At 56.8% G+C, this 23,979-nt stretch overlaps 2 protein-coding genes across 9 annotated transcripts; one reads left to right on the forward strand and one right to left on the reverse strand.

Annotated features, from left to right (window-relative positions):
- The first annotated feature begins 991 nt into the window (after positions 1-991).
- Positions 992-8,344, forward strand: LOC132690956 (inactive serine/threonine-protein kinase TEX14-like). Of its 5 annotated transcripts, XM_078438502.2 has the most exons (16): positions 1,023-1,105; positions 1,716-1,966; positions 4,190-4,304; positions 4,680-4,845; positions 4,925-5,079; positions 5,161-5,221; positions 5,298-5,422; positions 5,557-5,649; positions 6,068-6,403; positions 6,483-6,640; positions 6,717-6,910; positions 6,993-7,065; positions 7,149-7,237; positions 7,327-7,497; positions 8,013-8,062; positions 8,148-8,344. In XM_078438502.2, the coding sequence occupies exons 2-16, from the start codon at positions 1,834-1,836 to the stop codon at positions 8,242-8,244; spliced, it is 2,016 nt and encodes a 671-aa protein (XP_078294628.2). In that variant the 5' UTR covers positions 1,023-1,105; positions 1,716-1,833; the 3' UTR covers positions 8,245-8,344. The 5 variants fall into 5 exon arrangements, with proteins under 5 accessions (XP_060508011.3, XP_060508013.3, XP_078294629.2 ...); XM_081791402.1 differs by having other exon boundaries at positions 996-1,966; XM_078438503.2 differs by lacking the exon at positions 8,013-8,062 and having other exon boundaries at positions 995-1,966.
- Positions 8,345-8,399: 55 nt separating this feature from the next.
- Positions 8,400-21,419, reverse strand: ARHGAP33 (Rho GTPase activating protein 33). 4 transcript variants are annotated; one of them, XM_060651949.3, is made up of 23 exons: positions 21,266-21,417; positions 19,261-19,358; positions 19,097-19,181; positions 18,666-18,746; positions 18,421-18,558; positions 18,076-18,132; positions 17,904-17,996; positions 17,185-17,307; positions 17,019-17,096; positions 16,868-16,934; positions 16,725-16,784; positions 16,484-16,636; positions 16,292-16,394; positions 14,917-15,061; positions 14,754-14,836; positions 14,563-14,670; positions 13,076-13,221; positions 12,282-12,435; positions 12,052-12,197; positions 11,898-11,972; positions 10,153-10,827; positions 9,669-10,060; positions 8,400-9,575 (listed from the first exon to the last, which is right to left on the reverse strand). In XM_060651949.3, the coding sequence occupies exons 1-23, from the start codon at positions 21,269-21,271 to the stop codon at positions 8,790-8,792; spliced, it is 3,852 nt and encodes a 1,283-aa protein (XP_060507932.1). In that variant the 5' UTR covers positions 21,272-21,417; the 3' UTR covers positions 8,400-8,789. The 4 variants fall into 4 exon arrangements, with proteins under 4 accessions (XP_060507932.1, XP_060507930.1, XP_060507933.1 ...); XM_060651947.3 differs by having other exon boundaries at positions 8,400-10,060; positions 21,266-21,419; XM_060651950.1 differs by lacking the exon at positions 21,266-21,417 and adding an exon at positions 20,419-20,520 and having other exon boundaries at positions 8,400-10,060.
- Between the last annotated feature and the right edge of the window lie 2,560 nt (positions 21,420-23,979).

The following is a 23,979-nucleotide window of genomic DNA, read 5'->3' on the forward strand; positions in this document are numbered from 1 at the left end:
AACAGTGCGAAGACAACCCTGCAGGCCCTGCCTCGCAGAGCTTAGTCAGTAGTGGTAGACAGATCTGTCTTCACACAATGACAGCCTGGTGGATCAAGAGGGCTTCCCAGAGCATTCGTAAGACTAACCAAGTGAATGCTGAGCACAGCATTCAAAAACAAGGGCATACGCATAGACAGAAGAGTGTGGAACAGACGGGGGAGTGGGGAGACAGGGATGGAAGGGTAGGCAGGCCAGATGATGCCATCTTTGATGCCAGACTTCAGGGCTTGGACTCTGTCCCAGGGGCGTCAGGATGCCCTGGGGAGTCGGGACAGTTTCAGGTAAGGGAGGGACAGAGTTAGGCCTGGCTTAATAAGATTTCCCTGGTGCCATGGAGAGGGTGTACCATAGTGGGGCGACAGGCTGGGAGCCGGAAGGAAGCTGGGGTAAGAAATCCCTGCAGGCAGCTGGAGCATGGCAGGGCTGTAACAAACTGAGGAGGGGGCTGGCTGATGGAAAGGACACTCAGGAGGCTGAGTGGATAGGCCCTCAGCAGACAGACTGGATGGGAGGGAGACATTGCAGGGAGAGGCCCAAGGCTCTGGCTTGAAGAGGGGGGACCCTGAGATGGGGATTGGGGAAGAAGTGCAGTTTGGGGGAGATATTACGGCAAGCGTGGGACCCAGTGGATGTGAGGGTCCCAGGGGATTCCCAGGGGGAGGTGTCCAGGACACTGCGGGCCCCAGGTTTGGGTCAAAGAGATGAGGCTGGGGCAAGGAAAGGGAGGAAACAGCCCACGGGGATGGTGAGAAGCGTGGGAAGGAGACAGCCAAGGACAGGGATGAGGAAAGGCCCACCACCTCCAACAAGTCCTGGGGCAGGCGTAATCAGGGGATAACGTAGGGCACAGCTCACAGCTCTGGGGTGGACATCGCTTTTTCTTTTCTCGCGTCACTTCAGGGCTGGAGGGGCGCCTCTCAGGGGGTGGGGGCTACTGCGCAAGCGCAAACGTGGCGGGAGGGGGCACTGATGCGCATGCGCCGCTGCTTCCCGCTCGGCCCGCCAGAGCTAGCGTGCCTGGGTCACGTGGCAGTCACGTAGTGCTTGCTGTGAGAGCCCAACGGTAGGTGCCAAGACCCCTGGGCTGGGCCCTAGGCCCCCAAACCTTCCTAGAGCTTACTGGGCCCTCAGCTCTTGGCCAGACCCGCCCCCAGGCCTCCCTCTCCCTCCTTCCCATCCTTGGTGGCCCGCAGACCCTACCCTTTATCAGACTCTGGCTCCCAGCCCACAGGCACAGGCCTCAGATCCCCTTCTTCCTCAGTCCCTTCCCCCAGCGTGGAGATCCCAACCCAGCACCCAGAGGTTTCCCTGAACCTCAGTCCACATCCCCGGACCTCAGACCTTCTCCCAGCCCTCAGACCCTGCCCTCAGACTGTCTTCCTCCCTTCGATCCCCTTGCATAGCCTGGAGACCCTGCCCCTTCTCAGGTCCCAACCCTCAGGCCCCTCTTCCTCCAGACCCTTTTCCTAACCCCCTAGACTCCTTTCCTACGCTCAGATCCTATCCCTGGAGGTCCTTACACCTCCCTGAGATGGAGTGCCCAGCCCTCAGACTCCCTTAGACCCCAGACCTGCGGGTTGTAGCTCCCAGAGCCCACCCCTTTGCACCTTCAAACGCCTGACAACAAATCAGACCCCTCCTGACTCCCCTGCCTTTCTCACACTGCCCTCCAGGACTCCCAGCCGGCTCTGTTTTTATTGCCCCCAGAGGTCCTGTCTTCACTTTCTCCTGCCCTCATGAGACCCCCTGGGTGATCCCCACCCAGGAGCTGACTGAGTCCGGAGCCCACAGATGCCCTCCCCGCGCTCTCGATTCCCCGTGGAGCTGGGCTCTGTTAGGGATCCAGAAGCCCAGGTGGGACAACTGCATCGCCTGGCTGCAGCTGGGGGCCCAGGCTGGGGCCTCACGCGGCTCCTGCGCAGAGGTGAGGGTCTGGCTGCTGCAGTTGCCTGTGGGGCAAGATCAGGAGGCAGTACAGAAGGTGTGACTTTAGCTAGCCAGTCAACGGCTGTGTAGCGGGCACCTGTTGTCCATGATGGGGATTTAGGGGTGAAGCTAACTTTCTGGGTCATTTCAAATGGAATCTATTAAGAGAATTTAAGAGAATGGTGAAGATGAAGTAGATACATTGAAAAGGATGGCTTTTTGGATGGGGTGATACTTGTCCCACATTATAAAAGTTGGTCATGCAAAAACCTGGGGAAGGGCACTTCAGAAGGGTGGAATAGCCATTGCAAAGGCCCTGAAGTCCAAACAGACTGGGTATGTGTAAGTAGCCTTGGAGCGAGGGGGCTCAGAGAGAGGGCTGAAGCTAAGAGGCTGCGAGTGCAGACAGGAAAGGGCCTCAAAAAGTAGTGTGTGAATTTTGTTAGATTTTGTTCTGTGTGTGATGGGAAAGCATTGGAGTTGTAAGCAGGAAATGAAGGTCTAATTTACAATTTCCATTTTTTCATTGATTTTTGTAAGTCGGTTGTGTATCTGGCTACTACTTTCTGAGCTTAAGTAATCGTTGTAATTTTTGGTTCTTTTACATTTTTTGTTACCTGAGGATGGTGACAGTTTGGCCCAGCCCTTTAAACTTGAATTCTTTTTTTTTCTCATGTGAGGTGTTGGCCAGAACCCCTGAACTTTGTTGTGGGTGGATAGCTCTTTCCTTCTTGACATTAAAGGGAATTAATCTGTATTTCTGCATTAAGTATCGTGCTTACTCTTGGGTTTTGGTTTATAATTTTTATGAAGTGAGGAAGTTCCCATCTATTCTTAGTTTTTGAGATATTCCCCTCACCCCCAGTCATAAGTAGGCATTGAATTTTATCAGGTGCTTTTTCTGTATCTACTGAGTCAAATGTGATTTTTGTTCTTTAATCCATGAATGTCTTTTCCTACGTTGATTTTGTTATGTTGAATCATCCTTGATTTTTGGGAATAAATCTATTGGGTAATCCCTTTTACTTTATTTAGGGGGGGTTGCATATATGATCATAAATGGAATTGAAATATACTTTCATTTTTGGTTCTGGAAGTTCATCTGGTTTTGGAATTAAAGTCTTACTAGCTTCATAAAGGGAGCCTTGCCCTCTTTTTCTCTTTTTTTGTTTTTGGATCATCGTGTATAAGATTACCTATACATGGAATGAAATGATTACCACTGTAATGATTATATCATGCAATGAGGTGTGTTTTAAGACGATCCTTCTGCAGGGCAAGACAAATGCAGAAACCCAGTTAGGATGCCATTGTGGATGCAGTGAATGTGATATTCGGATGTTCCTAAAGGACCACATCTGGAGGGATTTTGTGACAGAGACCAAGCTGGTTTGGACCAAGTGCATGATTGATTTTAGTCCTATCTGCCAAGGACATAGGAGTGCAGGGACAAAGACACCACGCATTTTCCCTCAGTAGGGATAGGGGCTAGGGCCTAGAGGGAGACGGGTGAGTCCAGGGTAGCTGGGAGCAGTGGGCGAATGGGCTTCATGTGCGGTTAGTTACCTGTCCGCATGCAGCAGCCACAGCAATGATGATGGGTGGGGAGAGGAGGGGTTAGCAGGGGGATCTGAGCAGGATGATGGGGGGGAAGGGCTTGGCATAGGCGTGGAGGCTCAGAGGAGACTGCTACTTGGATTCAGCTCTTAGAAGCAATATTCAAAAATAAACTTGAGAGATTTCCTGGTAAAATCCAGAGTTTGCTTTTCTTGAAGAACTGGATGCTGGCCACATGGGATGTGTATCCATACACTGAATTAAAGCTGGGTAGAGGCTGCCTGCCGTGGACAGTGCTTACTCCTGTGAGCCGGAGTCCCTGAGAAGTCCACCTCCCCCTGGCCCCCGGGTACTTTTGTGTGATTTTACCACTTCTGGGACGGCAGATGGGTGTCAGCGTGGCAGGTAGACGTCACCCCTTGTTGCAGCTCTGTGCACTTACTAGTGGTGAGTACTGTGTCGAGGCGAACTCTGAGGCAGAGTCCCCAGTGGCTGGAGGGTGGGGGGGTTCCAGGACGTACAGATAGAACCTGGAGTCAAGGGTCACCCAGTCAAGGAGGGACTGTGGGGACTGGAAATTGGCAAAGGTGTTGCCTAGCGGCCCTCAGGACCTCTGCCTCTGGAGTAGAGGGCAGGGACAGTCCTGAGCCTCGCTGCCCCTCAGTTGTCCAGGTCGATGGTGAGAACTCTGCTGGGCAGACGGGGCTCTTCCTTTCGGCGCTGCTGGGCCACAGCTCTGCCGTGCAGCTCCTGCTGACCTTCGGCGCCAACCCTAACCAGTGAGTGGACGGATGGCGGTGCCCCCACGCTCCCAGGTCTCTGAGTCACAGTCCCAGAGGTCCTGGGAGCCAGGGCTTTCTTCCGAAGACACCTCTCTCCCTCAGGACACCCTCCTATCCCCAGTGACCTCCCCCTTGTTCTCTGAATTAACCCCTTCTTGTCCTCCAGTGACTATTCCCATTCTCCTGGTATCTCCCATGCTCACGGTGATACTCTCACCTCTCAAAGACCCCACCGTGTCCCCCAAGTGACCCCTCCTGTTCTGATATCCACCTGCCACGTTCCTTTCATCCCTCAGTGATCCCATCCTGCCACCTCTTGTCCCTGTTACACCCTTTTCCTAATCCATTTCTGTCCTCATTGTTCTGCTGCAGCCGCTGCCTCGATGGCAGCATGCCTGTGCACGCAGGTGCCTTCTCGGGCCGCCGCCCGGTGGTGCTGCACCTGTTGCGGGCAGGGGGTGACCTGCGTCTACATGACCAGCAGGGTCGCACGCCTCGGGACTGGGCAGAGCAGGGTGGCGCCAGGCAGAGCCGGGAGGTGAGCGGCGGCCCAGGTAGGGTGGGGGCGTATAGAGTCAGCACCCCGATCTGCTCCAGCGCACCCCGCCCCCATCCAGGTGCTGGAGCTGCTAGAGCTATGCCGAGCCCGCGTAGCAGCACTGGTGCATGGCGGTGCGTTGGCAGCCAGTGCGTCCCTGGGCCAGCTGCAGGCCAGCTCCGTACACCACCTGTGTGGCTCCCTGTGGTTGCCGCGGCTGCTGCGTGCGGACGGGTAACTATCCACGCGTTGAAACCCACTCGCCCGCCGCTCCCAGCTACCCTGGACTCACCCCTGTACGTCCCTTTGCCCCAGGGCGCCGAGGCAGGAGCAGACCAGAAGACCCCCCCAAATCCCAGCCTTGGGGTTTGGCCAGGTAAGCGGGAGAGGTTGGGGGAGCAGGGGCCACCCCTGTCCATTTCTTGCCTCATAGTCTCACTCCCCATCCCCAGCTGAGCAGCCTGTGGCCACTGGGGCTGCTGACGGGCATACCCCTCGCGGACCCCAAGGAGCTGCTGCCAGCCCAGGGCGAGCCCGACCGCACCTACGAGAGCAGCTCCCGCACCCTCATGGCCAAGTGAGAGCTAGCCCCCCCAGGCCCCTGCCTAACTGTCCGGCAGAGCTCTGGGAGGTATCCAGCTCTCCTCCTAACCTCACCAGGAAAGCCCCCTTGTCCCAGACCTGCACTCTTACCACCTCCTCATTCTCTAGCCTTCTGTGGAGGGGCCACCCTGTGACAGCTCGGCAGCTGAAGGTACCGGGAACTCAGCCTGATGTGCTGTTGGCCGACCTTCAACACTGCAGGTACCCCCAGCCTTGCCCTCAGGCTAGCCCTGTCTCACAGACCAGTCTCCTGCCTGCCTGTCCTACTCAAGTGTTTCACAAACAGAAGGCCAGGAACGTGACAGCTGCCACCATTATAGTCTTCACCTCCAGGCCAGCGCTTGGCACGGACCCCTCCTACCGGAGTGACCACCCCTCCCCCTGACCGTAAAGTGGCTCCCCGTTCCGCATGCAGTGTGTTACAGGCCGGATGTAGGGAGGGTACCACAGGTGGGGTGTGAAGTGGGTGCCGGCCCTGCGAGCCAGGTCTCAGTGTCTCCTCTGTCTGGTGGCTGGTGCAGATCGTCAACCCCTGGCACGCGGTGAGCTGTGCCCAGGGGCAGCCCCCACCATGCAGGTTGGGGCCTCCTTGTGAGTGGCCTGATCTCCTCCCACCCAGCACCCTGCACCACCCCAACATGTTGCTGCTGATGGCACTGAGCCCCTCGGTGGACCTGTCAGGGCTGTGCCTCCTCTTCGAACCCGTGTGGCTGGGCTCCCTGCACGTGGTGCTGCACCCACGGGGACCGAGTCAGGGAGGGCCCCGCACTGTGCCAGGCCTGCCGCCCGGCCACCTGCTGCTGCAGGTGCTGGAGGCCCTGCTGTTCCTGCAGGCCCGCTGGCGTGCTCATGGCGGCCTTAGCTCTCATGCCGTGCAGCTGGTACGGCCAGGCCTGGCCAAGGTGGGCAGCCTGGAGCACGGGCGCCCACTGCACCGATGCTGGCTGCCGCCCAGGTGAGTGCCTGCCTCATCTGCCCGCCCCTGTGTCCCTGTCCCGTGGCCACTGGCTCACCAGGCCCCTTGGCCTCCGCAGGCCACAGCAGGGCTACCCCCGGGGAGGCCCAGGCCCAGGGCTACCCCCGCCTCCTGAACTGTACCCATGGCTGCCACTTGAGCTCATCTGCGGTGACGTGCCTGCCGCCACCTCAGATCTCTACAGCTTCTGCATCCTGGCCCAGGAGGTCTTCACCGGTCAGTGAGTGATCCTACACCCCGCCCCACGGAGGTACCTGTACTGTTTCGGTCCCCCAGTCATGCTTCCTCACAGGAGAGCTGCCCTGGGCTGGGAGAAAGGGGCCTGAAGTGAAGGCTAAATTGGAGGCAGGTGAGAGCCCGGCCCTGGATCCCCTGGTACCAGCCCCCTACCAGGCCCTGGTTCAGGCTGGGCTGGGCCTAGGGCCCGCTGACCGCTGGGGCAGCCTGCAGAGTACTCGATACCTGCTGCGGGAGGCCATGGCCCAGGTACAGGGCAGGTTGGCAGGGTGGGTGGTAGCCATGGAGCCTTAGGCAGGACCCACGTCCCATACTCAGCCTCCTTCCCCAGGACTCCACTCCTGAGGTGAGCTCCCGGAAGCATTGGCCCACACGGTACCTTTCATCCCAGGGTTCCCCACCAGGTGAGAGGGCAGGGAGTGGGTGGGAGCAGGTGGTGAGCTCAGCTCTGCTCTCCCCATTCCAACCAGCTGGTCTGTCCCCCCAGAGACACTGTACTGTGAGGTGGCTCCCAGAGCCAGGACTATACCCAGGCCTGTGCCCCCTGTGATGCCCCTAGGCCCCTCCCCATGCCAGGTAGGAGCCAGAGCAGGGACATGGAGGACCAAGGGAGCTGTGGGGCACCTGGGCAGGCCCTGCCAGCTCTCTGCCATGGCTCTTTGCAGGCCCTGGAGACTCCTGAGACCCCAGGCCACAGCAGAGTCCAGAGGGGCACAGCCTGCGACTCAGGCAGCAGCTTGACTCTAGGCAGCCTGAGCCCCAGCCCCAGCCTCTACCCAGGCTTCAGCCCCGCAGCCAGGGTCAGCCTGCACCGCTGCCTGGAGCCCAGCTCAACAGTATGGACACCCGCAGGGCCCTGTGCAACCATTCATTTGTTAATCTTTTACCCCTCACCCCAGGTGTCACCAACCCCAGTATCCCTGGCTGCTTCCCCTTTGACCAGGGACTCACAGGACACCCCAACTTTCCTGTCACTCACCTGTGCCCCCCTGACCAACTCTATTTCACCCAGGGCCCTGTCCTGTGCTCCAGCCATCAGGACTCAGCCTCCCTTCTAGGGACCCAGGGCTCTTTGGAGGAGTTTGAGAGGAAGTTCTCAGTCACGATTCAAGCCCTGCAGGGGCTGTGGCATCACACACACAGGGCTGCCCTGCGGGGCCCCTCTGCCGTGTGAGCCTAGCCCCTGCCTGCTGACCCACAAGGAGGCCTCCCACACCCTGGAGGCTGCTGGCAGGGAAGGCCATGAGGGCAGGTGAAGCAGAGGACCCTGAGCCTATCCCCTGCCCCATGCCACCTTCCCGGGCACCCTCTATGGCCACTGGGTGGCAGCTCCAGCCTTTTTCCCCTGCAGGTGCCCAGTCCTGAGCTGATCAAAGGAGATCTCTTCTCCAGCCTGCAGAAGTGAGAAATGGGCCCTGCTGGGGGACCCCGGACCCCTTCCTCACCCCCGGGGTAACCTTGGCTCCACCCCTATCCCACTACCCAGGATGGACCTGCTGGAGGAGGTCATAGCAGAGCTGCAAGGTGGATGCCAACTCGGAGACAAGCCCAGCCTCGACCCCACTCCTGACACAGATTCTTAGGGTGCCCATGACTGCCTCCCTGAAGATATCACTGCTCAGAGCCTCCCAGGAATGGTTCCCCGTTCAGCACTTGCTGAAATAATAAAGTGATAAAGCAGCCTATCTGTCTCTGCCTCTTTGTTCACTGCATCTGGCTCCAGCATGACACTAGCAGCCATATTTTCACCATTTTTATTAATTTTATCAGATGGTTTAGTGGGGGTGTTGGAGGGGGGTGGAGATGGGCAGGAGCTGTTCCCCAACCCCCTGTGCACAGGGCAGGACAAGCTGGGGGCTCCTGAAGGGAGAGGGAAGACAGGCTGTTAGCCTAGCCCTCAGATTTGTGCGAGAGCCCCCAGGATGGGAGGACGGTGGGGGGATGGGTGTGCCCTTCGGCCCAGGGTAGGAAAGCTATAACAGGTTAGGGACCCACATCAGAAACAAGTTACAAAGTTAGAAACCAAGGGTAGGGGTCAGGAGCTCAAGAAAATACAAAACAAGGGATTGGATTGGGCCAAGATCAGTGAGGGGGAAGGGAAAGGAAGAAGGTCTCCCCCAGCCGTGGCTCAGCAGTAGCTTCGGGTCTGACCCTCAGAATGGAGGGACCAGCTGGGAGTGGGGTAGGGGGGTGGGGGACCAGCCCCCTCCCTTCCTTGCCCCCCATTCCTGTACAAGGATCCTCGGTGGTGTTCACCCCCCCTCCCGTAGGCTGGTGGGGCTGCCCTATACAGCAGAAGAGGCTCTGGAGGGCCCCAGGGCCCAGGCACCCTGTGAGGGGTGTGGGGGCCCCAGGGGGCCCGCTGTTTCTGGGGGAGGCGGGGAGCTGGGGGGCCAGGATCTGAACGGCTACGGGGGTGGGCAGGAGGGGAGGAGGAGCTGGAAGAGGCGGGTGAGGGACCCCTGGGCCCCAGAGCTAGGTTGACATAGAGGGGCTCAGGCCGGGTAGGGCGCCGGGCAGGATGCTGGGAGGCTGAGTAGCCAAGGTGGTCATGGGGAAAGCAGGAGGGGGGTGGTGGGTAGCTGAGCAGGAAGTCGGGGGACCTGTGGAGTGGTGGTGACTGGCCAAGCAGGCCGTATGAGGCATTGAGCCTATCTGGGGGCATAGAACGAAAGGGACTCCAGGACCGAGTGGGGCCAGAGTAGGGGGATCCCTCACCTGTCTCGATTTCATAGTACAGGTTCTCTCCCCTATCAAGTGGTGCAGGGGGACCTAGGGGGCTCCTCCAGACCGGGGCTGGGGAGCTGGGCTGGTAGGATGGGGAACCCAGGGAGTACAAGCCTGGTTTAGGGACCCCAAGGAAGGGTGGCAGGCACTCCCGGGGGGCCGAAGAGAAGAAGCCAGGAGTAGGAACCTGTGTGGGGACAGAATACAGGAACTGAGCTGCTGTCTCTGGCTCATCTCCACACCCCCTGCATCCCCCACTTGTCCTGAGCTGGGCACTGACCTGGGAAGGGCCTCGGAGTCCCCTCCTTGAGGTCCCTGGGGGACGCTGGCTCCTCACCAGGCTCCCGTCACTTTGTTGCCTCGGTAGGGAAGGTGGGGGTCCAGGAACCCAGGCACCCGGGTGGGCTAGGGAGTTGGGGGCTGGCCCAACCCCTGAGGTCCCTGGGGGCTCACCGCCCACCTCCAGTGACAGTGAGCGGTGAAAAGGGGAGTGGGGAGCAGAAGGGGTGCTCCCATGCTCCTGTTGGCTCTGTCTCTGGGCCACCTGCTGAGCCCGCTCAGCCAGGGCCAGGGCCATGAGGCGTGCTGGGTTCTTGGGGGGTGGGGGCGGGGCTCCCCCAGGGCGCAGGAGGGACAGGGGTGGGGGCAGCAGCGGAGAATCTGTACCAGGACCTACACAGAGAGGAATGGGAAGAGGAGTCAAGCAGGTCTTGGGTGCAGCTTCTGGGTCTATGAGGGTGTAGGGTAGACTGAGCGGGACTCACCGTGCTGGCCTTGGGGCCCCCGGGGACCAGGCAGTGACAGCTTGCTGCAGATCTCCTGTTGGCAGGTGTCACTCAGCTGGGCCTCGGCTCCACGCAGCAGCAAGGGGATGAGATGGGGCCGCAGGCCTGGGTTGGGGCTGAGGGCTGGCGTCGGGGTGACTGAGGCAGGTGTTCCCCCAGCCCCCAGCAGCTCCAGGACAGCAGGTGGCACTGATACAGCTAGGGGCTCTGAGATGTCCAGGGCGGTGGGCGAGGCAGGGCTGGTGGTCCCACGGGGTGAGAGGGCCTGGGGGGTCACCCTGGGTGGGAAGGCAGAGGCAGGGGCTGGGGGTGCTGGGCTGGCAGGAGGTGCAGGGTCCCCTGGTGTGGGGCTGCTGCAGCGAAAGGTCAGGGGATCAAAGTCGAGCCCCCGGAGCCCCTCCAGGCAGCGGGGTGGGCTGAAGTCCAGCTCGTCACCATCATCTAGCCAGGCTGAGGTTCGGTGTGAAGGGGAGCCAGAGAGTGCCCCCAGCCCAGCTGCTGAGGATCCAGATGATGAGGACTCAGAAGAGGAGGAGGATTCAGAGGAGGAGGAGGAGGAGGACAGGCTCTCGCAGGAGCCAGCAGGTGCTGGGCCCACAGGGAAAGCATCGCTGCTGGAGTGGGGTCGCCGTAGCCTGTGCAGCCTCTGGAGGCCTGGAAGAGGGGACAGTTTGGTGTCAAGGGCCAGACCTTTACGTACCCATACATCAGTGAGAATAGGGCACGCAGCCCAGTGGGTTGGTGGAGGAACACGAAGAGGCACTTCCCTGGATAGGGTCACAATGGCTGCGAATCCAGGGAGAGCTGTTCAGACTCACAGTGATAAAGGAAATAAATGGCAAGGCCATGAGGAGAACCATTCCAGACCCAAAGGCAAGAACGAAGTCTGACAACCACATAGCTTGTGAGCATGAGACCAATGGGATCTCACACGTAGCTGGTGGGAGTGCAGACTGGGGCAGCCATATTTGGAAAACAAGTGGGCCTTCTCATGTACAGTTGGACATGAACATACCCTACAGCATGCACCTCCATCCACTCCTGGGTACGTGCAGCGCTCTCACCAGAGTGTGGGGCATGGCAGAGATCGCTCACCAGAGCCCCTCAACCCATCGGGAGTGGGACAGACATGCAGCTCTGGATAGGACATCCACACACGGCTACCAGAGAGCAGCTGAGAGGAACGAGCCTGGGATACACTTGGCCACATGGGTGGCAGTGAGTGAAAAGTGATGTTCCTCATCCAACACCATACCCCCTTTCTTAGGATACCTTTAAAGATCCAAAACCACTAGGACTGTGCTGTATGTTATTTATGCAGACGCCTACAGGTGAGGAGACCTTAGAGCAAGGGGATGCTGACCATCAAGTCTGGAGGGCGCCTCCGGTGGGGAGGCAGCAGATGCGAGGGGAGAAGCTTGAAGGTAAGGTCGTGGGGCTCTTTTAGTTCTGGCCAGTGGGTTCATGGGTGTTCATTTTATTATCTAGATTTGTTTTTCAACAGGAATGCATAGAAGACTGTTTGAAAGGGCCCTGCCTGAACCAACGATCACAGTACATCATGAACCAAGGGTGATGCTTTATCCAACTCATTGTACCTAATGTCCAGATTAAGGAAAAAAAAAACCCAACCCCCCAAATTTGAAGCACATTTAGAGGCCACCTCAGGGCCCCCGGCCCTCCCAGTTCCACCTGGTCACAGGCATGAGCCACCCTGTGCTCACCAGCTCCGCTGGCCTGTGATGACAGAGACTCCTCGCTTTTGGCAGATCTCAGCGTGACGGTGTCAGGTCGGCCACCTGCTAGGAGAGGTACAATGGTCACAGGGCACTTCAGAGTGCCTCCCCCTACCACCACCGCCCACTGCCGGCCTCTGACCTGAAGGCTGCGGTGGGGCACGGGTGCCCCCCAGCCAGGGTAGAGGTTTCTTTCGGGGGATGCTGGGGCCCCGGCCCAGGGCAAAGAATGTCTTCCAGCTGCTCCCCCCTGGCTTTCGCTGTTTCTCGCCTCTCTCCCTTTTCCTCCTGGGGTTTGCATGAGACACAGGAGACAGTTTGAGGATCTGGGGCCTCCAGGCTGATCCTATGCTCCCCTAGCATTCCACTCACCTCTCCACAGGCGAAGCTGGGGCCTTGGGAGTTATGGGCTCCGTGGGTGTCCCCAGACGGCCCTGGGTGCGAGCCTGGGCTTCCTCCAGCGTCAGCAGGCGAGTGGAGGGGCCGCTGCCCACAAGTGACTTGGGCCTGGGGAGGAGGCAGCGGCCTAGGGAATTGGGAAAGGGGGCAGCTGTCAGCTCAGGGTGCCATTCAAGGCCACGGGCAAAGCCAAGCGCTACAGCCCAAGCCCCGGCCCCGCAGCGTGCCCACCCGGGCTGGCAAGGCAGGGGGCCAGGGCGGATCAGGCGGGAATGGGTGGGCAGCAGGCAGGTGAGGAGGAGGAGTGAGGCAGAACGAGCTGATGAGGAGGCAGCTCCCGGCAGCCAGCGAGGGCAGCGGCTCTGGCTTCAGTTACCTCGGGCCAGTGGGCCCTCCGACGTGCTGAATCCTGATTGGGCTGGGGTCCCGGGTTGGGCGGGGAGTCTGGGTGGGGCCAGGGCGGGGTCAAGTCTGGGGACCTCCCACCTCCTCCCAGATGGACCCATGGCCCCAAGAGCCCCCAGGAGCTACAAGGGGTGAAGGAAGAACGATGTCCGGGCCAAGAAGTGGGGATCCTGAGCGTAGGAGCTGAAATGAGAAGGGGGGGGGGAGGGGAGGGAGAGGCCGGGGCGGGGTCCTCAAGGAGCCAGGAGGGAGGTCCAGCTTCAGTGGGGTAGGGATAGGGCTGGGAGCCCACCTGCCCTCCCACTGCAGCCCTAACAATGAGGGGGCAGTAGCCAGGACATGAGCGGGTGAGATGGGCGTACCTGCAGGGTCGAGGCCAGCAGAGGAGAAGGTGTCGCTAAACAGGACATCCACGTGGGTGAGCAGGAATTCCACCACCACAGACTGCACCCGAACCTCCCTGAAGGCTGCGGCCCCACCCAGCCCCACTGACTCCAGTTCCATGGACCTGGGTGGGAGGAGAGAGAGGGAGGCCAGGTGATTTAAGCTCCAGCTGGTGGATTTTAGCTACCCAAAATGGGGAGCCAATGGAAGAAATGACTGTCATCTAACACCTCTGACCTTCCCCAAGTGATCACATCTAGCATTGGGCTCTCAACCTTTCCCCAAACCTCCTTCCCCCCTGTCCGCAGCTCAGTCAATGCTCAGGCCAAACACCTCCGGGAGTTGTTCCTGATCCCCCTCTTTGCCTCACACTCACATCCAATCTCTCAGAAATCCTCCCTGCTCCACCCACAAAATCTCTCCAGAATCTAAACTCTCCCCCACTGTCCCCACCCCTGGCCTGGCCTCTACCCTTCCCATCCCAGACACCACAGCTCCTCCCTGCCTCCCTGCCCCCTCCCCCTCCATTCTGTGTTCTGCCCTCTGCAGTCTGCTCCCCTCTGCAGCCAGAGGTAGCCCCTCCATGCTGGGTCAAGGCCCTCCCGGCTCAGAGCCCTCCCCTGGCTGCACCCCTGTCCTGGTAAAGTCTGTCCTCACCATGACCCACAAATCATAAGTCATTCCTCTGTCTGGTCCCCTGGCATCTCTGACCTCACCATCTCCTCCCCCTCAACCCCTCCCTCCCTTGCTCACTGGGCTCCGGCCACACTGGCCTCCCCGCTGGTCCTCCAGCACACCGGGCACCTTCCCAGCCTCCAGACATTGGCACTTTTGGTCCCCTCGGTCTGGTTTGTTCTTCCCCAGATAGCCACACGTGTCCCTCCCTCACCTTCCAAAGTTCTTAAATGTTACCTTCTCCGTGGAGTCTTCCCCACCCACTTTATTTGAAATTGTAAGCTGCCTTCTCTTTTTGTTTCTTTGTCCTCATAGTTCTTATATCCACCATCTGATGTACCACCTATTTTATTTGGGACAGAGAGCTTGCCTGTCTTGGTCACCATCAAATCTTCTGTGGCTCATGCTGCTACTGGCCACAGAAGCTTCTTACTGAAGCCTTCCCTGCCACTCTAAAAATCTCAAAATACCATGACCCTGTGCATCTCCCTTCCCTGCTTTGTAATCTTTCTCCTTGGTACTCATCACTATCAGACCATAGTCTCTATTTTTCTTGTTGATGGTTCATTGTTCATCTCCCCCATGAAAATGTGGACTTAGGAGCACAGGATTTTGCTCACTACTGTGTCCCAGTGCTGAGGAAAGGAACTGGCACACAGAAGGTACTCAAGAAATATGTGTTGAATGAAATGAATAAGAGAGCAAAAGTTGGGCTCTGGGTGTGGGGGGCTTCTTGAGGCCCAGCTAGTGGAGAAGGCTGAGGGGGCAGGCTGGTGAGTTGCCAGCTTACCGTAGCAGATTGGGTGCCCAGACAATGGCCAGGTTGCGGGCATGCATGCTGGTGTTGGCGCTGTGTCTTGCCATGCGGGCCAAGTGCCTCAGCAGGTACTCCAGGGTCCTGGGGGTGGGAGTGGAGGAGGACACCTGAGCCTCAACTCCCTTGGGACCCCACCACAGCCCTTTCTGCCCCTCCTGGTTTACCTGTAGTGTGGTGGGGGCAGCTGTTGGATGACGTCGTGGACACGCACCAGGCGTTCCTCCTCCCCAGGCACTGACATGGCTTCCTGAGATTATGCACAAGCATGATGGGGGCTGGGCCAGATGCATCCCAGCACCCTCCAACCTTGCCAGCTCCCTTACTCACACTGAACTTCCCATAGAGCTGGTATGTGAGCAAGGGGTTCGGCAGCTCCCGGAAGTACAGCTTGCAAAGGGAGGACACACTGTGGATGTCCTGCAGAAAGGCGGGGCCAGACAGTTCAGGGATCCTCTCACTGTCAAACTCATGCCTGAGGCCACCAGGTCAAAGAGGAGAAAGATTCAGGTCAGAGCCGAACCACCTGGCCATGTTCTTCCCCCACTTCCCAAAGTGGCCACACATAGGTGCATGCACATGGATCCTGTGCTGGGCTCTTCAGAGGCAGAACCTTACTGACCGCCTCCCACCCCCCCCCACCCCCCCGCAACAACTCTGTGTGCCCCAGAGAGCATGCCTCATTTGACAGGAAGGACACTGAGGCTCAGGTGGGAGATGCCCCTGCTGTGGGTACCCAAGGCTATCTGAATCCAGAGTGTGACCATGCTCCTTCCACGAAGCTGTCATTCTCCTGGCTTCTGGAGGTCACTGAAAAACGTGGCCCAAATCCCAATAGCCCCTGCTCACCACTCTCTGGTGAAGTCCCACTGCTCTTGGGTAAACATCCTATCATGTGACCTCATGCCTGTCTCTCAGAGTCTCAGGCTCCACACTGACACCTCATGCCTCCTGTCAGCCCCAGTGCTCGTGGCTCACTGCTTCCCCTTAGACTCTCCCACATGCTGTCCCTCCTCAGCTCAGAACCCTCCTGTGGTTACCCCCTTATTCTGAGTAAAAGGCAAAATCCTAACAGTCATCAAAAAGGCCCTGTATGCTCTTCCCCCATTTCCTTCCGGGACATGACCTCCTGCCGCTTTCCCTTGCACTAACTGTTCCCCCCATGGTGAATGTTCATCCCAGCACGTCCACACAGCTCACTCCCTCACCTCCACCAGAGCAAGCTCTCTCCCAGGCGGCCTTCTCTGCCCACCCTATATAAAACTGCAATACCCCTCCCCAACTTATTATGAGCCTCCCCACCCCATTCTATTTTTCTCCATAGTACTTGTCACCTGCTAGTACACACTCTCATTTCCTTGTTTGTCTCTCCCTCTAGTATGTGAACCCCATGAGGGCAGGAATCTCTGGTTGTCTCTCATCCACCACTGTGTCCCCAGTGCCTCATGCTTGGCATGTGGCAGGTACTCAATGAAGGTTGATCTCTTGCTTCCAATGCTTATTCTGCTCTTGCCTTTCAGGTCTCAGTGTGGGTATCACTTCCTCAAGGAAGCCCTCTTTGCCCCCAGCCCCAGTCTAACCCCACTCTAAGCCCTCCTAACCCTCCCTGATAACTCTATGTCCCCAGCACATGGCACAGGGCCTGAAACAGAGATGATGCTCAGTAGGAGTTTGTGGAAGGAAGGGCTTGGTGGAGGGCCCTCACCGTAGCCTCTGGATGTTGGATGACACTCCTGAGAGCCGGTAGATTCCATCCACCACCCCATGGGCCTCAATAAACTCAGAGCAGCAGCGAAGCACCTGGGGCACTGGGGAAAAGCAGGGGCTCAGGTCTAGGCAGGTTGCAACCAGGGTGGGAGGAGAGGGCTGGGCAGGGAGACATAGGGCCTGTCCTCACCATCCTGGCCTGAATTGCTGAGATGCTCTCCAAGGTCACAGCCAAACACCCTCTGCCTCAGGATGCCCCGCTGCCGTAGCCGCTGCCGAGAAGGGCGGGAGCGCATGAATGTTCGGAGGAGGCCAGCCAGCTTCCCACGTGGCCGGGGCACAGCTGTGGGGGTAAAGGCAGGCCACACAGGGTCAGTGCAGCCACTGATCTTATGGTGGGGGGCAGGGGCCTGGCCCCTTGTTCCCATTACCTGAGGTCAGAGAGGAGACACCCTGGGGAGTTGGGACACCACACGGGGGACCATCGGCATCTGTGGGGTGAACAGTAGGTGGAGAGAATGGATGGCAAGCAAAGGATGCAGGGAGGCCTCCACATTTTGCCCCTGGCACTTACCCCCCTTTAGTCCTGGGCCAGGCCGCTCTGTGAACAACTCCACACACTCACTGGGGAAGAAACCGACCTGAAGAGGGTTTGGGGTCAGCGAGTAGGCCACCCTAGCTGGCACAGTGCCCTGCCTCACTTGTCCACCCCAAGCCAGGCTCACCTGGAAGCCTCGCTTGCCCCGCCACCAGCTCCGATCCTCAGTGGGTGGCATGTCGATCACTGAGACAATGTCTCCCACCTGAGAGTGGGAAGGTAATTGGAGGGAGGGTCAGAAGGGACAGGGGAAGTGGGGAGCCCAGGTGGAGTCCGCTTCCCCACAGCCTCACCTCGAACGACAGCTCGTCTGGTGCCTGGGCTGTGTACCGTTTTATTACATGGGCAGCGGCCACCGCAGGGATGTTAAGGGAGGCTTCCTCACTGAGGAGCAGTCGCCGGCCATGGTTGTCCAGCTGAGATGGTGGGGGCAGAGGGATGTGCAGGGAGAGGCCAGAAGAAGATAATAAAGGCAGAGGAGGTTCCTCCATGTCCAGTGGAGCTCACTACCTGTCCCCTACCTAAAAGCCTCGGTCAGTCAGAGCTATTGGTCAAAGAGCTAAATTCTTGCCCCTACCCAACAAAGCCCCTCCTTCCTCTCATGTCCCGGGATACCCCTGCACCCTCATCCTCCATGACACTGCACATTTGGTATCTAAAAACCGACTGGTTTAAGCCACTGTTGGCCGAGTGTTCTGTGAGTTACAGTAAAACCTATTTCTAACTGATATATCTTGAAATCCTCACATCCCCATAGTCCAATGCCTCTCTCTCTCTCTCTCTCTCTCTCTCTCTCTCTCTCTCACACACACACACACACACACACACACACACACACACACACACACTTATTCTCTCTCACAGGCATGTGCCCACACAGACACTGAAATATCAGTGCCTCCTCCACTCTGGCTCGTTTCTTTCCTGTGCCCACACACTCTCTCTGGCTGGTTCTCACTCCTCAGACATCCCTCACTCACTCCCCACCCCGAGTCCCCTTTCCCGGGCCTACCTCCATCCAGGTGAGCACAGGCCCACAATTGAGGTTACTGTCCACCAGTCCTGACAAGGTCTCCAGGTATTGTAGCAGCAGTGGTACCAGCATCTGGGGGCAGGTTGTCAGGATGGGCTTTTGTGAGGGGAACTTGAGAGAGTCACTGCCCTCCTATACTGCCCTAGCTCACCTCTAGGCAGGGCTGAAACTCAGCCTGAATGCATGGGTGCTGCTCCACTGGTAAGCACTGAAATATTTTCATATCAGTTAGTAAATAGGCTATGCCAAGCTCCTGTGTGCCCCCATTGGTCTGGCCATGCCGACTCTCCCACCAAATCCCCTGGAACTCCCATGATCCTAAAGCTGAAAGGAGCCTCCAGAACCTTGCTGCAGTTTTATTCTGGGCCTCTCCATTCTGATTGGTTGGAACTCGGGCCATACCAGTGTTTAAATATTTAACTATCCTCCCTTGATGGTTTCACACAGTGCTTATGAGGACACACCATAGCTGAGGCTGGGACCATAAACAGTTTACCTGGGCAGCCCTGGCACCCTCTGGGGGTGGGGGAAGCTCTGGGAGGCAGGAGAACCTCCTGTCAAATATGCACCGGTGTAGGTGGGCATCCAGGGAACGGAAGTCATCGTAGCTGCGCAGAACTGGCCACGAACGGCCCTGAGGGAGCAGGAGGGACAGAAAGGAGCAGTAGTCCTATTACACTGAGCCAGTGTAGACCATGAAGACCAGACTGTCAGGCTAGATGAGAGGAGGGGTGGCCTCACCTGGCAGGTCACCTGTACCCCAAACACCAGCTCATTCTCTCCAGAGAAGCTGGGGCCTTCACGCTCTGGAGACAGCAGGAGCTATAGTGGGAAATAAAGGCTCAGGTAAGGGCCTCACTTTTGTCCCAGTCCTGACATTCCCAGGTTAGCACTATCTGGAAATGGATCTGTGTCCCCTGCCTGGGGCTCCCTAACGGCAGGGCCTGCTGATGTCTCAGAGTACAAGGCCCTGGCACAGTGCGTACACCTAACAAAAAGTTAGGTGAATGAATAAAGAAACGAACAAATGAATAACAGTTCTCTTCCACCCTGCACCTCCTGCCAGCGACTGCTCAGCTATTCCTGAGATAGGCTTCAGGGGTAAAGTGGCTGATACTGCTTCAAGGTTGGGTAGGATCTCACCCTCCCACCTGGGTGCAAAGCCCCCATACCTGAATATGGCCAAAGTCAACATTCTCATAGTGGAAATGGGCACAGTCAGCCAGCCGAGGGAAGGGACCTCGAGGAGCCGAGAGCCTGGGGGACAGGTGACACATCACTAGTGGCTCCTGTGCTTGGCCCCCCTCCTAAGCTGAGCCTCACCCTCACCTCTCACCTTTTCCCAGGCTTCCCCTTCACACTAGGCCCCCCAGTGTGGGGCAGAGGCTGCACTGAGCCTTCCCCTGGGCCATCCAGGCTGTCAGTGCTGCGAGCCTGTAGAGCAGAAAGAAGAATCAGAGGCCTCCAGAGATGGGAGCAGAGAGACAACGGGAGCATTGTTATCTGTGAGCCTGGGCCCAGAGGCCCGAATTGCTTCACAGGCTGCCCTGAGCATGGAGCAGAAGGGTAGGTCAGGGGGAGGTGAAGGCAACTGAGGGTAGGCCTGTTTCTTTGTGGGTGGTCTGGGGTGGGGGGCTGGAAGAAAAGGGACTGAGGGTGAGGGAGGGAGAGCGCACGCTGGTACCATCTCTCCCTGTTTGAAGCCCTACTTTAGCCCCTGCGGAGTATAGTCATCTCCCCTGTGTGCCTCTCCACACCTTTCATTGATGTCTGGACAATCATAGCTCCCATCTTATCAATCTTCCTGCTTCTAACCTCTCCCCTCCTGCTCGCTTCTTCCTAGCAAGTGCTGGTATAATTTTCTTACCACACAGATCTACCTGTCTCTCCATAGATCATAGACCTTCAATGGCTCCCTGTTATCTTCAAGATAAACTCTGAATTCTCAGGTCTCTCTTTACCACTCCAGCCCAGCCTTCCCCCCCAATGGCCTCTACTCTCAGGGCTCACACTTTAGAGTCCAACAAAAGCACGACCTTCTCATTTCCTCCTAGGCCTTTGCAAAGATTGTTCTCTCTGCATGGGACACTCTTCCTAATTCTTTCAGTAGGTTCACTCCTCCTCATGCCTCAGGTCTCAACTCTCATTCTGTCCTCTTGACCCAGGCTGTGTCAGCCTCCTCTTCTGGACTCCTCTATCCCCATTCCAGCCCTGAGCACTCTGAGATGTCACTGGTGACAAGCCCATTTCCCCCATTGGACTGTGACTTCCCCAGGATCAGGGACTCCAGCACATAGCTGGGCACAGAATTGATGCTTCTCACAGGGAAAGTTGCCTGATTCCTCTGTGGGTCCCAGTGTCCAGTTACACAGCAGGAACCAAGTAAAACCTGACAAATAAATTAACCAGCTGCCAGATAGGGATTTTCCAGGCTGGGCTCTAGCCTCTCCTTCCTTCATATCCCTGAGACCCCAAGTTCATCCTTGGGTCTCACCCTCAGGTCTGTCCCCCTCCAGCTCAGAAAGCTCCTCAAAGCAGGATGAGATCTGAATCTCTTTGCACGTGGAACATGGGGTCTGCCCGGAGGTATCAGGGAATGTCTGTTAAACGAGCGAATGAGAGAATGAATGGATGAATGAGCAGAAGCAGCATGGTGGGAGAGGGAGATGGTGGGGGAGGGAGGGTGAGGACAAGAAGATGGAGAAGGACCCAAGGATCTAGCAAGAGGCACACTGCTGGTTTGGGGTTGGGGTGAAGTAAGGAGAGGGGAGACGCTGGAGAGGATGAGGTAAAGGTTCAGGCTGATGGGGGGTAAGGGAGCGTAGATTGAGAGGAAACAGAACGGAATGAGATGGAAGAGAAAGAGAAGAAAAGGGTCAGGCTGAGGATGGAGCCGGGTGGGGGTGGGGCTCAAGAACGCGAAGGGGGCTGGTGGTAGGAGGGGGAGTGGGCTAGTCAGAAAAGGGTGGAGGTGGGGAGAGGAAGCTGAGGATGGCTCTGGGATGGGGATTGGCGAAGGACCCGGGAAGCTTCAGCAGGCCCCTGCGGGGGCCACTTCGTGGTGCGGGTCCTTCCCGGGACTAGCCCCTCCCCCCCAAGCCTGGGTCCTCGGCCACTGTCACCTCCATCCAGGACAAGGAAGGGGACGAGCACTGAGGGGGCGGGGCTGGGGTAAGGGCTTGGGCCCAAGACCAGGCCGGGGGACGAGAGGGACCTCGACGAGGGGTGAGGGGCGGCGCAGGCCGCGGGCTCGGGCGGGGCCGGGGGCGGGGCGCGCGGGGCGGGGCCGCGCGCGGACAGACTGACACGCGGACGGACTGACGCCCGCTTGGGCCCCTCACCACCATGGTAGCGTAGCCTCCTCAGGCGCCGGCCGCGCTCGGCCCGTCGCTCGTCGTCCTCGTCGCCGCTGCCGCCGCCATGGCGACACAAAGGGGAGGGCGCGAGCCGCGCGCGGGCGGCTGCAGGCCCCGCCCCTAACGGCTGCCCGTGGCTCCGGCGCGCGCCCCACGGAGGCGGGGCAGTGGGGGACGCGGCGCCGCTTTTCATTGGCTCCGCCCTTGGCCTTAGGATGACTCCCCGCCCACCTAGCGGCTTTTCATTGGCTTGGGTTTTGGTCCCATCCCTGGCTCGGCCTCTTCGGTCCCGCCCCGCGAAGTTTGACAGCGCCGCGCCCATGACTGCTTTTCATTGGCTGTCATTGCCCTCCTGAGACACACCCCCAGGTTCTTTATGCTTTGCTTCCAACACTTCTAACACTAAGCAGTGGGCTCTCCCCTTAGTCCATTCTCAGTGACCACTCCTCTGACACTGTTTTCCCCCTTCTGACACTCTTAATTGGGTTCTTCCATGGCCTCAGGGCTTTTCTCCATCCCCAAGTAGCTTTTCAAGGTCTCAATCCTCTAGCTCCAGCTTTGTCAGTTGACCCTGACACCGCCCACAGAATACTGAGGACATTTGCCCATGGATGGTTTTCACTGGCTCAGATACCCTGCCTGGGACATAATCTTTGCCCTTCCCACATTGTCCTTACCTCCTCCTCTACTGTTTCTTACAGGCCGGCCTCCGGCTCTGACTCCTTTTTCATAGGACCTGGTTTAGCCCGCAATGTAGAACATGACCAGGTCTCCTATAAAGCCAATCCCAATCTTTCCGTCTCTAACTTGAGCCAGGTCCAGAAAACACTATAACAATGCTGTTTCCAAGAAGACTTTCACTGGTTATGTTCTCAACAGGGCCCCTCACCTCAGAAAGTACAGCTTTGATTCATTCTCTCATTCATTCAAAAACTAATCACTTAATTTGTGGCTACGTCAGTATTCAAAGGAAGGGAAAATATATCCTGCCTACATGGAGCAGAGATAAACTGTCCCCAACTGTGCTGTGTCCAAATTTCTGACTCACAGAATCCATGAACATAACAAAATGATTGCATTATGTCACTAAGGCTTGGAGATGATTTAAAATCCAGCGATAGTAATTAGGATAGTCTTTTGTCAACTAGTTAATTCCTACCTGTCTCAGCCTGAACGTAACTTCCTCAGAAATCCTCTTTATATCTAAACAGCTATTTCCTTCTTTTTTATTTCATTTAATTGTGTGGTTTGTTCAAAAAGGCTGAAGACAAATATATGCCATGTCTATGACATACAGAAGCTACTTTTAATAGAAACCTATCCTATCCTCCCTCTTTAATAAATACAGATATCAACATAATCCTGATCATACATTCTCAAACATTTTATTATGAAAACTTTCTAACATACAGCAAAGTTGAACAATTTTACAGTTGACACCCATAGATCCACCACTTAGATCCTACAGTAAAATTAACATTTTACTGTATTTGCTTTATCTCAATTCACTTATTACTCTATTCATCCTGTTTCATTAATCTTACTATTTTTTGGATGTATTTCAAAATAAATTATAGGCATTGGTATACTGTCCCCTAAACACTTCAGCATGCATATCTTTAACTAGAGTTCAATATTTATTTTTGAGGTAAACTTCACATACAATGACATTCAGAAATTTCACTGAATTTTGACAAGTGCATACACCTGTGTAACCAAAATCCCTATCCAGCATGGCAGCTGGACTTTTTACATGGAAGTCCAGGGCTCCAAAGCATACAAAGCATACAAAAGGAGGGGGGAGATCAGGGGGATACTGTATCATCTTGGCTAATTTGGTTTAGAAAGTTAAAGCAGTATCATTTCCTCTGCATTCTATTTGTTGAGGCAGTCACAAAGTTTTACCCAGTTTCAAGGAGATGGGACATAGAATCTACTTTTTGATGGGAAGTGTGTCAAATAATTTGCAGACAAAACAATAGGTTTTTCAATAGTCCAGGTGCCATAGCTTAGGCTGGGGTGAGGGCAGTGGAAGAATAAGGGGTTAAATTCCGGATAGATTTTAAAGGAATTGCTAGCCAAATTGACTGACTGTGGGGTGGGGGAAAGAGAGGAGTCAGGAATGGCCACATGGCTTTTGGCCTGGGCAACTAGAATAGAGCACAGGAAAACCAGAGTGGCAAGTTAAGGGGAAGATTGAGAGCTCAGTTTAAGACCTGTGAACTTTGAGACAGTAGGCATTGGCATGGAAATGGTGAGGAATGGAGCAGGTAGCGGAATACAGGAACCTAAGGTTCAGTGGCCCGGTCTAGGGTGAAGATTGAAATTTGGGGACTATTAGAATAGAGATGGGCTAGAGATGCCTGAGAATGAGTACAGACAGTTAAAGGCAAGGACCTGGGACATGCTAAAGTGACAGGTTGGAGCAATGACAAGGTGTGACCAGAGAGGTGAGGAGTGGGGTGGGGCACTGGAAGGGTAAGGAGGAGGTGTTTCAGGGAGGGAGGTATCAGCACACTAAATACTGTTTCTGGCTCAAGCAGGGTGTGGACTGAGGATTGACCATTGCCCAGCACTCTGATGACCCCCATTAGTTTCATGCCCAAAGGACAGCCCTTTGGTCTCAGCTGAGACAGGAGGATCCACTCTGAGTTGAGAGTCAGCTAAGGTAAGTCCAGTCTTGCCTGAAATCTGTCCTG

The sequence above is a fragment of the Panthera onca genome, chromosome E2 (genome assembly GCF_046562875.1).
Source record: "Panthera onca isolate mPanOnc1 chromosome E2, mPanOnc1 haplotype 2, whole genome shotgun sequence".
Taxonomy (NCBI): domain Eukaryota; kingdom Metazoa; phylum Chordata; class Mammalia; order Carnivora; family Felidae; genus Panthera; species Panthera onca.

What these genes read in the sequence shown, in the direction of transcription:
- LOC132690956 (XM_081791402.1), top strand. Translation starts at nt 1,834, where the DNA reads ATGCCCTCCCCGCGCTCTCGATTCCCCGTGGAGCTGGGCTCTGTTAGG. An exon ending in GCCGACCTTCAACACTGCAG is followed by an intron (nt 5,650 to 6,067) that starts GTACCCCCAGCC and finishes CCTCCCACCCAG; the next exon opens with CACCCTGCACCACCCCAACA. An exon ending in TGCGGGAGGCCATGGCCCAG is followed by an intron (nt 6,911 to 6,992) that starts GTACAGGGCAGG and finishes CTCCTTCCCCAG; the next exon opens with GACTCCACTCCTGAGGTGAG.
- ARHGAP33 (XM_060651947.3), bottom strand. An exon ending in CTGTGCTCACCTGGATGGAG is followed by an intron (nt 17,308 to 17,903) that starts GTAGGCCCGGGA and finishes CCACCATCTCAG; the next exon opens with CTGGACAACCATGGCCGGCG. An exon ending in TGGCCCAGGACTAAAGGGGG is followed by an intron (nt 16,785 to 16,867) that starts GTAAGTGCCAGG and finishes TTCACCCCACAG; the next exon opens with ATGCCGATGGTCCCCCGTGT.